Source organism: Mirounga leonina, unplaced genomic scaffold, assembly GCF_011800145.1.
Source record: "Mirounga leonina isolate KUSES-001 unplaced genomic scaffold, KU_Mleo_1.0 Mir_197, whole genome shotgun sequence".
Lineage (NCBI taxonomy): Eukaryota > Metazoa > Chordata > Mammalia > Carnivora > Phocidae > Mirounga > Mirounga leonina.
This window is the reverse complement of record NW_023270494.1, coordinates 11,243,338-11,256,235: the sequence shown is the minus strand read 5'-3', so window position 1 is coordinate 11,256,235 and position 12,898 is coordinate 11,243,338. Positions and strand designations below refer to the sequence as shown.

Here is a 12,898-nt window from a genome sequence, read left to right as displayed (position 1 = left end):
ACTTTGAGTTGGGTCTCTGTCACTTGAAACCAGTACACTTTTCAAAAATCTTAAACTATTTCTTAGGGAAATAAACATATGCACAGAATGCAAACTTGGCATAAAATGTAAGGGAAACAGACCTCCTCACTTGAACTCAGTGGGGTCCAAAGACCCCGTTAAAAATCCCCTGCAAAGGAACAGTACTCAATAAGGGGCTTGATTTGATTGTGGTTGGTCTTTCTCTAGCGTCTCTGACTGCTCAGAGGGGCACAGAATGCATAAAAAAGCGGCTACTGGTTGTGCATCATTCTTAATTCAGAGCGAAAAACACGAGCTGAGCTGCTAAGTGCAGACAAATACACGATTCCTACAGAATTTGCAACTGTTCAGCCACGGAAGAAAATGAGTCAGAAATAGAAAACTCCCATTTGAACTGATGAAACGGATACCCGTGGGACACTTGAATTGGCCAGGAAAGACCATTTGTCCCCGCATCTAGACTCCCCTTTTTGGCAGCATCATCAGACATATTTCCCTCCGACCCAGGAAGCTTGCCCAGGGATTGACAGCACGTTTGCTATCTGCGTGCTGGCTTTGACTTCCCAGGGCCAGACACCGCTGATTTGCTTTTGCCAGCAGAGATCTTCTCTAAGCCCCCAACCTCTTCCAAGTTTTCTAAAATTCCACCTCTCCCACGGCCAGCTTTTTTTTTTTTTTTTTTTTTAACAGCCCAGCTTCTTGGTCCATGGGCCACGTGCCAACGCTCCTTAAGTTTCTTTTACTCTCCATCTTTTGCTGAATTTTATTACACGTTCTTGGCTGCTTATCCCCTCTTCTCTATTCCCTGCGGCTTCCCAAATGGAACTGGTCTGTTACTAGGGGATCCAATAAATTAGACCTTTTTCTGACTCTTAACTTTGCCTCTTGCCCAAGCCAAATTCTACTGGCTGCCCCCCGTGCTTGGCCTCCGAAGTCCTGGATGCCAGCATCTTTCCGGCTCTCAAACTCAGTCTGTCCTGATTTCACATTTCAACCCTAGGACATTCTGCCAAGTGACAGGGCACAAAAAGAGGGAAGCGTTTTTGTTGTTGTTGTTTCCTCCTCGCTGTGGCTTCCATTAGGCATATATCTGTGTGAGCCTCTAACAACAGGCTCACAGATGCTCCTTTGCCTGGTAACTTCTGTTCCACTCAAGTGGCAGCTATTGAGAATGGCATCCCCCCTCGGCTTTCGGCCACATGCAAGCCTCCTTCAGCGGAACCCACAGGCTCTTGTCAGCCTCCCGCTTAATGAATAATCACAAGAAAAACAGGTCGGCCTCTGCCAAGGGGCAGCGCAGGGATTGCTTTGGCTAAGTGGGGGTCTCCGTGCTTCCCACGTGCTTTCATGCAACACTTCTTGGCTGCTCTTCTTCAGAGAGGACAGGAAACTAAGGAAGTTCCCTCCTCCTGGCACCTGACACCTTCTCAACTCTGCTTCAGGGCTTTTTTTTTTTTTAATTGACTTTATTTAGGCTATTGCAATAAAGAGAACACCCACCCCAGATCCAAATTTTAGGATGTCTCTGTAGGGTGGTTTTGTCTTAGAACTTTATAGGGAGGAGTTGGAAGTTATAGGTGGGGTGATTTTATGGTTGGCGTTGTTTGGTTTGAAGCTTTTTTTCATATGACGTAACAGGCCATTTACTAACAGCCCCCAAATCCTGATGTTGTCTGTTCCCAATTATTTGCTCCACTGGCTCCCCCTGGGCGCCCCCCACCCCCATGAGAAACCATGAAACAGATGTATTAGCGAGACCACGTGCAAGCCGGGGGCTTTTCATGCCGGGAGCGAAGGGCTATTCATTCTCACGGGAAGTTCCAGACAGCCGCCCTGAAGCTGGATGGGGCCCCGTCATAAAAAAATAATATGGTGTGATATGGGGGGGAACCGTATAGTGAGAGAGGGACCAGAGTGGGTTGAGGCAGTCAGAAAAGCCTTTCCAGAAGAGGGGAAGTGAGGGCCTGTGGACATCAAAGGATGCACAGCGGAGATGCTGATGGTTAGGCACGCATCCCAGAGCCAGACCCTCTGGGTCCAAAGCCTGCCTGTGGTTTGCTGGCTGCCTGACTTTGGAAAGCAAGTTATGCAACCTTCTTGTCCCCAGTTTCTTCTACGAAAGGAAACCAAGAGCAGTACTGTATTTGTTTGCTATTGCTGTGTAACAAACTACAACAGACCTCCTGGCTTAAAGTCGCACCCGTCCGTCAGCTCGCAGAGTTAGAGGTCAGCTGTGTTCTCTGCGCAGGCTTTGCAAGGCTGATGTTCAGCTGTTGACCAGGTTGAGTTCTTGTCTGGAGGCTCTGGGGGGAAAATCTGCTTCTGCTGTTGGCAGAATTGATTTCCTTGTGGTTGTGGGACTGATGGCCCTGATTCCCTGCTGGCCATCACCTGAGGGCCAATCTTAAGTCCTAAGTGTCCCTTGCCACGTGGTCCCCTCCACCTTCAAGTCGGCAATGGTCCATCAGATCCGTATCATACTTTGAATCCCTGACTTCCTTTTCTTCCATCAGCTGGAGAAAACCCCCTGTTTTTTTTTTCTTTTTTAAAGATTTATTTATTTATTTGAGAGAGAGAGTGTGTGCACCAGTGAGGGGAGGGGCAGAGGGAAAGGGAGAGAGAATCCTCAAGCAGACTCCCCGCTGAGCATGGAGCCCGATGCGGCTCCATCCCAGGACCTTGAGGTCATGACCTGAGTCAAGCACTCAACTGACTGAGCCACCCAGGTGCTCCCAAACTCCCTCCTTTTAAAGGGCTCCTGTGATTAGGTCAGGCATGCCTGGATAATCTATCTCAAGGTCAACTCATCTGGGACTTTAATTACATCCATAAAATCCCTTTAGAGCAGGAACTAGATTAGCATTTGGTTGAATAATGAGGAGAATGTGTGTGTACACCAGAGCTGGGAATCTAATGGGGCCATCTTGGATTTTGTCCACCGTATGCACCTCCTTCTAAGGAAACTGTAAAGCCCAAGTTAGCAAGTTTATGTGACGTACCTGGGCCAGACCAAGCATGTTTCAGGTAGGGGGTTTGCATGCAAATAATTAGCCAGTTGAGTTCCCAGGATTGATGAGAACTTCACGTGGTGAAAGGAGAGTGTTGGGGGTTGGGAACAAGGGAACAGCTGACTGACGTCCTCTGGTGCTTGGCCGAGGGACTTGATTTTGATATACTTGGACATAGGAAATGCCTGTCCTCCTTGGACGAACACCCCTGAGATCCTCCCTGATTTCAGTCTTTGCTGCGGTAATGGCAGCAAAGACCGGGCTCTGGAATGAGGGAGAAGGGACCCGAAAATGGCCTCTGGATCAACCCTCTCAGAAACCATCTGTTTGGAGTTTGTGGCCCTGAGAAGACAGGAGAGATTTCCTCCAGCTACAAGCCCAGGGACGCAGAAACTGCTAAGATAATAGGTCTTCCCAAATCAGTCAAGCAAAGCTCTAATTGGAAAAGAGAAATGGAAGTCAAGATTCCTACTCCCTCTGCTAACCACACACAGGTCTGGTCGAGGTCCATTTGCAGACCGAAGGAAGCCATTTCCTTTCTTAGCCTGGCATCACTGGCAGAAGAATCAGACAAGGGGCCGAGGGCCTGGTGACTCTGGGAGAAAGGCAAGTGGCCACCATCCAGAAGGAAGAATCTGGACATTTAGCTGCTTGGCGAGTTGAACCGCCTGCTCCGGATCAATGCATGCTCCACATGGTCTGGGGCCGGCTGGAGACCAGCAAGAAGGAGACAAAGAGGTGCAAGTGAGGGGAGAGACAGAGGGGGTGAGAATAAAGAGAATGTATTTTTCATTCCCAGATGCCATGGTGGGAAGAAGCCTTGCCTTCAAAACCCCCTAGACCAGACAGTTCTCATTTCCAGCTGACTTCTCTTTCACCTCTCCTGGCTCCTTCTCCCCTCCCCTCCCCCACCCTACCCCCCCTCCTCTATCTGCCTCGCCTGCTGGATCTTCTCAAAGCTTCCCTGGAAAAACTTGAGCCAATTTACTCCCCTTAAACAACTGTCATCTTTGAAAAGCTGCCCAGGCTCTTTGCTGTGATTTTCAAAGGGAAACTCGGGGCTAGGCTTGCTTTCAGTGACAGCAAGTAGGTAGGAGGAGAAGGAAAGACAGGTGCTTCCTGTGTCTGGGCTGGTGGGAAAAACACAGATACACACATCCACGCCTCTGAGAAATGCTGACGTTGTAATTGTAGGAAAATACAACCTTCCCGATACCTGAGGGAACATCAAGAAGGAAAAGCAGAGAGTAGGGAACTTGGATTTGCGTGGTGGCTGCTGGAATTTCGACACCAGGGGGGATGGCCCTGTTTGACCTTGCCTGCGAAGACTAGAGGGTTACAGAGGAGCCAACCAAAGCTATGTGGGCAAAGGGCCAGGCCAAGCTGGCCACTTCTGACATGTCAAAGGACAGATGTTGTCTGGCTTGGGCAGCTTGTGGGCAGAGAAGAAACCCAGCCCACAAACCCAGGAAGCCCAGCCTCTAGGAGGTAGATAGCAACAAGGTGAGCAGCTACCTGTGTGCCAGGTAAGCCCTGCCTTCCGCTGTTACTTTGAAAAAGGAGAAGGCGTCATCTGGCTGGTTGGTTTATGGCCTTGAAGTCGTGCAGACTACATCCCCTTGCTCCTTGCCCTCTCTCTGCTTTTCACTATTCAAGACAGGTGCCAAATCCGTCATCATGCCTGATGGAGCCTGGCGTTGGCTCGCTCGCTGTGATCAGCGACCAACGACCTGACAGAAACACTTTCCATGATTGCATTTTTAACTTGGATTGTGCCACACTTAGTTACATTTTGAGGGAGGAAGGAGAGGACAGGAGGGAAAAACAGTGGGTTGAGGAAGTTTGCAGAATGCCTGAGCTTCAGATAGCACGAGGGAGTCCACGCGGCACACGATATATCCTTTGCACTTCAACTTCACCAAATATTGACATCAAATTAACAAAGATTGATTGAAAACCTAAAACATTCAAAATGATGTATAAGCTCCATCTTCCACTAAAATCGAAAAGGAATGTGCTGGGGGGAAAAACAGGTCATTACCTACCTTTTACTGGTAATGAGCTCACGTTGTAGAAAGATAACTTCCAACTTCATACCATCACTTATTAGCGTGGTGGTTAAAAAAAAAATTACTCAGACTAATGGTCTCTTCCGGGCAAGGGGTGAAGAATGCTGATTTGGCTTTGGCTTATCTCACTACCTGAAACTCTCCTGGTGTGGCAGATGGCTTGCTGCTACTATTATTTTGGATAGCAGTTAATGTTAGGTAATTAATGGCATGGTGGCATCCATATAGGTCTATAAATCTCTAGTTTTTAAATATTGGCTGGGTTGTGGCTGTAAACAAGGAGGCTTGTCCGTGCAATAGATACACAATTTGTAAGGTCATTCACTGTTTCTTCCTTTGCTGTCTGTTCTAATTATTTGCTTGCACAGAACTCTGGAGCCTTCCCTGGCCCAGAGTAGCCACAGAAGCCCATAACAGCCGGTGTGCGGGCTTCCTCAACACTCCCATGTGCTTCGTATTTGTCAGGGCACTAGCTGGCTTCAGGTAATGAATGACTCTCTCTGACAACAGAACTCTGAGCGTGATTCAAATTCACACTGGCTACTGAGTCTTCCACGTTCCATTTTTAACCTGACATAAGTAATAGCACATAGGCTTATTAGTATCATCCCACTGATGTTTACCATACAGGCCGGGGGAAGGTAGGTGTTCTCTGTGTCTGAGGTCAAGTTTCAACCCTCGAGAGTGCAGCTTCCTCTCCTGTTACAGCCCACAAACCTCACTTGAGATCTCAAGGCACTAAAAGGAAGAGGAAAATAAATATCACAACTGTCACACTCAACCAACCACACAAAACTACCCTGTTAGCTCCGAATACAGCAAGGTCAGCAGCCCCCATTGGTCGATCCTCTGTTAAATGACCAAAATCATTTCTGGCCAGGAAATGTGTTTTTGTGACACATGATGGTGTGGAGATCAAGCTCAAAATCGGTTGTGGGACACGTTGGTGAGAAAGATTTTTTGCTTTTCTGCCAAAATATTCCCCTGGACTTTCCTTCAAAATCCGAAGGAACATAAAGTGCAAGGTCACAGAAATATGAATACATGAATGCTGATCTACGATTACAAAAGCAAGCAACTTTGCTCACAGTCCCCTCGTTCTCGAATCTTCTACAAATGTGTAGACAATTTTTCTAAGGGTAAAATTTCCTAGTCCATTGATCCCGATGCCCGCATTATTGATGAAATCAAGGTAATGTTGAACATGACAGTGTCTGAGAAGCAATCTCAAACTGCCTTTTTATTACACACAATTAACAGTGAAATGGAGAACCACCTCCTTTCTAATATAAAGTCATCAGCCACAGAGCTGCAATCAAAATTCACCACAGCGATTTCAGCCAATTGCTCTCCATTTCGTCCCTTTCTGCTTTCTGAATGTCCTCCCTCCTTCCCTCCCTCCCTCAAGCCACAGCCGGTCTTAGCACTACAGAATAATGAGCAAACAGTTAAATTGGGCTAGCACTGAGCTTCTACCGAGATTTACGGCCTACCCATCCTCCGCAGGGACTATAAAACCCTCCGATGACATCTCACTTTGAAATCTCTTGTATTAAGAAAAGTAATGGGTGTGGTGCAAAAATGAACTCTAGATGTGAGTGATATTTAGACAAGTCTGTACTTCAAAACAGAGTTCTAGCTCATGTGAAGGTCTCTGTCATTAGCTGGGGATCTCAGTATTGACCATTTCTCCCTCTCCAAACCACCCCCCTTCCCGCCCTTTTAACAAATACATCTTCTTAATTGAATCAATCCTAAATAGGTTTGGGCTCCCCACCCCCAACATTTTGCTTTGGATTTTTAAAAATTCCCAGGCAGATTTGTATCTCCTCTGTGAAAGCATCAGGCCACAGATCCAAGTCAGCCCAAATTACCCCAACGCTAAAACCACCTTCAAGTTAGAGCACTAGCCAGAGGGACGAGCCACGTTTCAAATAGAACGGGTCGGTGACCAGGTCAGGGAACGAAATCGTTTACTTTCTGCCCCAGCTGACCTCTTGTGATCTCTGACCTGGGCAGAGGAATAAGTTAAGAGAATGAGCTGAGTTTTCAGGGAGTAACGTTGCTTTCTGGAAGGCGCCCAGGTCTAAAGCTAAGCGCGGAATGCGAAGCAGCTCCGGAGTCGCTCTGTTTGGGAACCTATTCCGGAACACCCAAGCCCTGCAGCGGCTTCCCACATCAGGACAAGGAGAAAGAGGGGGCCCAGGGGACAGAAGTGGGGCTCCGGAGTGAACAAAGCTCAAGGCGAGAGAGGCCGAGAGCCTTTCTTGGCTGTGCCGCTGAAGCACAGAAACTTTTTCTCGCGCTGAGATGCCCTCGCGGCGGCACTCTGCCGCCCGCCCGCGGCTGGGGGGGTCCGGGCAGGGAACCCCCGCCGCGCGGGGCGGGGGCGGCGGGGCGGAGCGCGCGCGGTGGGCGCCTGGCGCCCGGGGTCCTCACCTGTTCCAGCGGGCCACCTTCCTCCGGTAGTACCGCAGCGCCTCCTGGCCGGCCAGGAGCGAGTCCTCGGGCCCGAGGAGCGGCGGCTCCTCCGGGACGCGGTACAGCGGGTGGGCGAAGAGGGCCTGCAGCCTGGAGCCGCGGCCGCCGTGCCGCTCAGTCCCGGGCCCGGCTCGGGAGAAGTTGCGCGCGGCCGCGCGGGGGCCCGGGGAGGCGGCGGCGGGGTCCGGCGCGGGGGACGAGGCGCGGCGGGCGCACGGGCAGCCCCGCGCGTGCTCCCGGGGCCGCAGCTGGCGCCGCACCTGGGGCCAGAGGTGGAAGTAGAGGTCGGCGGAGAGCAGCGCGCCCAGCAGCAGCAGGGTCAGCAGGCGGTCCCGGCGCAGCCCCGGCATGGCCCCGCCGGGGCGCGCGGGCGTCTCCGGGGGCCCGGGGCGGGCGCTGGGCGCCGAGGGCGGGCCGGGGTGCGCACCGCGCGGGATCGCCCCCCCTCCCCTTGGAGGGGTGTCGCCCCTGAACTTGGGGACCCGCGGCGCGGGGGCTCGCGGTGCTGGCGGGCGTCCCTAGTCGTCGCGGAGTGGAGACCAGGGGATGGTGCCTCCGGGCCCCTGTCTGCGGCACCTTCTCTCCCCGCGCCGTCCGCCCGGAGCCCGCGGCAGGGAAGGGCCGGGGTGAGGCCGGTGGGGGGAGGGGCGCGGGTGCCCGCTGCCCCCCGCGGGCGGAAGGGCGGCGGGGCTGGGGGCGACCGCGAGCGGGAGCGCGGGGTGCGGGCGGCGGCGCTTGCCTCCGGGCGGAGGAGGGCGGCTGCGGAGCCTGGGGCGTCTCTCCAGAGGATGCTGCCGCTGGGCGGGCTGCGGCGACTGTTCCCCGCCGCTCCGTCTGCGGGTGGCGGGGACGCCCGCGCCCCCGGCTGCTCGGGGCGAGCTCGTCTGCGCGCCCGACTCCTAGAGGCAGAGGTGACGCCGGGCCTCCCCCCCCTGGCCGCGCGCCCGCCCCTCCGCCCCCTCGCAGCTGGCACCTACCTCTGGCGCAAGCTCGCCAGCCAACTCCCGGTGCCTCTGCCGGCTCTGCCCTTGCACCTTGTCACCCAGCCGCCTCTCGCGCCCATCCCCCTCGCCCCGGGCCTCCCCCTGTCCCTGCTCGGGGCTCAGTCCGGGCACTTTCGGGGACTCGGGGTGTGTGTGTGTGTGTGTGTGTGTGCGCGCGCGCGCAACATTTTATTTTCATTTTCCTTTTTCAGAAAAAAGACAGTCCCCCGAAAGTCTTTAAGATTTCTCAGGTGTGTGTGTGCGTGTGTGTGTGCGTGTGTATGTTGTCTTTTCCCTCTTCCTATCTTCCCCCAGGGCACACACTAGGTCCACAACAACTGCATGTCCCCCCGTGCCTGGCAGCTAGTAGGCACTCAGGAAACACCCACTTAAGGAATAAAAAAGTTTGTTCTTTAAAAATAAGGCACCAATTTTACCTAGAATCTTGGCGATTTCCTGTTTGGATGGGGTTTGATTCCAACTGTGCCTGCCCTTTACAAAGAGGAAATTTCTCCTGTACTCAAGGAGGGAGGGGCCGCCCGATGACCCCACTCTGAACTTTTGCATTTAGCTTGGTGTGAAAGTGGTCCACCCAAATGAATCACTGGAGGACACATGTTAGACTTTCTCCTGATAGCTTGTGAAGTAATTTATACTCCCCCACCTCATTTCCCTTTTGAGGAAGAGGGAGGGGAGAGGGCAGGCCAGGCCTGGATTCCTGGCTCCTCTATTTAGGGGGGGAGGGCGGGATTGAAGTGCAAGTCTGACCAGAGAGGCAGCCCCACTGTGCTGAACGTTCAGGAAAATGCATCTTTGCCATGAGCTGCCTGTCCAGACATGGAAGCTTCCTATGTATGTTAATCCTACTCTTTAACCGCCTCCTTCCCTTGCTGGAGTCAGGAATCCTCAGACACACTTGGGCTTGTGGGTTCAGATCAGAGTTTTTTCCCCTGTGGTTCAGCGGGAGATTCTTGTGCTCTTTGCCATCCCCTCATCTATAACTGAAGATAATAATAGGACCTACCCAGTAGGGTTATTGTGTGCTTGGAACAGCCCCCAGCACGTGGTAAAGTAAGTATGCTACATGTGTTTGCTAGAAATATTATGACTTCTCGGTTCCTGTGGCACACTGGGTTAGGTTAGATACTATTTATGAGCGGGACAAGAGTGATAAAGTATGGGAAAGGAGGATGTCGGACAGGGACTACTTTCAGGAGCACATCATGGCCTAAAAGTGAGAAATCCCAAGATGATATTCTTGCCACCTTGCTTCCCTCTGCTGGGTATGGTGGTGGGCATTTGTCGGTCTTGTTGAATGATCTCCTTCGTTTTATCTGGAATGAACTTTTAACTGGTCCCCAGTTTCTGAGAAACGTTGCAACTCCTGATGCATCCGGTTAGGCATCATGGCCAGGGGATGAAGAAATCAGGCACTGACCGGGGCCACATCTGCACTCTGTGGCAAGTTGGTGTGCATTTTTCTGGGTTGGCAAAGCACATGGGCATGAGGCCATTCCCCACCCTATGACTCCAGTTCTCCCCTACTCATGGGGTCATGTTCCCTTAGTAGACTCTTGTCTGGCATCAGTTCAGGGAACAGTATTTCTAACTTGATTAGAGATTGTCTAAGCACGTTTCCCCTGCCCTATCAAGGTCAAGGGCAAAACTCCCCGTGGAAGTCAGATGTTAAGTGTGAATGCGGTTGGGGTGGGAGAGGGGATATCCTCGGGGCAGGATTGGCCAGTCAGATGCAGGTGTCCTCAACGTCCTCTTCCGCCTCTCAGAAATGGGCTTTGCCCTTCTGCTCCTGCTCTCACTCTCCCCATCTTGGCCCCTGGCTTCCTCATCTACATCCCTTCAATCCACATCCAAGTTATCCCCAACTGATGTTTACCAGAGCCTGACATTCTGGGTCAAGGCCTCCCATTGTAAATCCTTCCCCGCCTTTCCGTTCCCACGGGTCTTGAATGCAGTCAGGGTCTCCTCATTTCTTGCTTAGACTCTTGCAAATAGGCTCCTAACTGGTCTCTCAGCTTCCAGTATGGCCCTATTGCAGTGTCCACCTGTGTGATAATAGAATCAAAACTTTTGCCAGAGTGAGCTCTCTAGATGCAGGTACAACCATGATGTCCTATTGAAAAGCCCGCATGGCTTCTCACAGCGTCTGGATCAGGCTACTCACTGTGATGTGGCTCTTCATGGTTTGGCGTCTGTCTCCCCTTCCTGCTTCATCTCTCAGCTCTCCTATGCCCTTCAGGTTTCACCCCATAATACTTTTTGCAGTTCCCCAAGTGCTTCATGCTCTGGTAGACATGCCTTTTTATTCAAGAGCTCTTTTGCTTTCCCCATCTGGAGAATGTCTATTGTCTGCCCAAGCTTTGGCCCCTTGTCCCACTTTCTCAGATGCTTTTCTTCATGCCTGTGAAGCTCAGTGCCGTGTGCTTTCATCTACCCACATAGCTTTTTGCATACACTCCGATTAAAGCATTGACCAGGTTGTGTTTAGCTGTTTGTATGAGTTAGAGATTGAGTTATACCCCCCACCCCACCCCTGCCAATTTATATGTTGAAATCCTAACCCTTAATACCTCAGAATGTGATCTTATGTGGAAATAGGGTCATTGCAGATGTCGGTAGTTAAGATGAGGTCATACTGGAACAGAGTGGCCCCTTAATCCAATATAACTGGTGTCCCTATAAAGAAGGGAAATTTGGACACGGAGCTATGCACATCAGGGGATCTCCATGTGAAGATGAGGGCAGAGATCAGAATCATGCTTCTACCAGCCAAGGAACCCTAGACATGGCCAGCAAACCACCAGAAACTAGTGTAAGAGACAAGCAGCTGATTCTCCCTCAGAGTGCTTGGTAGAGATTATCCCCGTCAACATCTTGATCTCAGACTTGTGGCCTCCAGAACCATGAGACAATGCACTCCTGTTTTTTAAACCCCCAGTTTGTGATCCTTTGTGACAGGAGCTCTAGACACTAACACAGTACTCATGTCTGTCTTCCTCACTCAAGTGCAGAGGGAGAGTGTTACTTATCTCTGGGCCCGAAGCTCTGAGGGCAGGGCCTATCACTTGCAGGAGAAGTATGAGCTCAGTGAATGCGGGGAAATCTTTGAGGGCAGGGATCTCAGGCTGTCTCTGAAACTGTAGGGTATCACAAAAAGCGAACATGGGAGGGGCTTCACTATGGGTGACATTAAAATGACATAGTTTCAGGCCCTGTAGGAGACACAGAAGAAGTATCAGACATGGCTCCTGCTTTCAAGCATCTTTTATGATTATTAGAGAAAAGAGATCTGTCCATACCTACAAGACAATAGAGAAAAAGTCTGAGGCAGTATGCTGGCCAGATCAGGGAATCCGTGCCTCTGCATGCATTAAGGGATCAAATGCAAAGCGCACTTGTGTTTCCTTTCAGTCTAGCTAAACATCAAGCTCTTTACTTCCAGGAATTAAACCATAAGAACAACAGAGTCAATATTTAAACATAAGGGTTCCTTAATCTGTGAAGGTTATACTCTGTTTTTATCTTGCACACGTCTGCATGTTGCTTAAAACACAACTTGTTGTTTCTTGTTTGTGTGGTTGGTTTTCCATGCTGGGCTCTAACTCTTGAGTACAGGGCCAGCACGCTTTCTTCTTTTTCCTGCTTCTATAGGATCTCGTGCATAGCAAGGCATCCAGCTGAGAATGAACACATTCCTATGGGATCAGTGCTGTTTGTGTGTGTGGGTCTAGGTGTGTTCGTGTATGGGGGGATGATTACGAAGTGTATTTAAAGTAAAAATCTGGACTTATAAAATCTCGCCCTAGATAAAGGTTAGCTGTTATATTTAATTGGAATATCTAAGTTTTAGGAATCTTAATGGACCTATTGAAAGGGCAATAGGTAAGAGACATATAATAAACTCTGTGTTAACTGTAGTTATCTGTGTCTTTAAGAGTTGTTGTTACCATACAGATGTGTGAGGGCTGTGTTACTGTTAACTTCCAGCTGTCTCAGCTATCCCTGAAAGAGGAGGAAGGCAGCTCGATTACTGTGAATGGTGGATCCCGAATCCAGTGAGATTAAGAAATGCTTTGGTGTCATACCCAGTCTCTTCTTCTGTTCTGAGCTAGAAAGAACAGAACTTTCTTTTCATGACCAAGACATAAGGCTTCAGTCTAGGCCAGACATGTCTCCCAGTGCAGCCTGTGCATCAGAATCACCTGGGGTGTTTACAAAAATGCAAATTCTCAGGGTCACACTCTAGATCTAGTGAATCAGAATCTTTGGAAGTAGGCCCAGGAATGTGCAATTTTGATTAGCTGATTTTTAACAGCTT

At 50.6% G+C, this 12,898-nt stretch overlaps 1 protein-coding gene across 3 annotated transcripts in view; it reads right to left on the bottom strand.

Annotated features, from left to right (window-relative positions):
• Positions 1-8,499, bottom strand: part of FAM20A (FAM20A golgi associated secretory pathway pseudokinase) — a 48,355-nt gene extending 39,856 nt beyond the window's left edge. The window contains exon 1 of one of the 3 annotated variants that reach the window (XM_035026176.1): positions 7,538-8,499. In XM_035026176.1, coding sequence (XP_034882067.1) covers positions 7,538-7,929 — 392 coding nt within the window. In that variant the 5' untranslated portion in view covers positions 7,930-8,499. The remainder of the gene's footprint in view (positions 1-7,537) is intronic. The other 2 variants (XM_035026174.1, XM_035026175.1) reach the window with 2 other exon arrangements.
• Between the last annotated feature and the right edge of the window lie 4,399 nt (positions 8,500-12,898).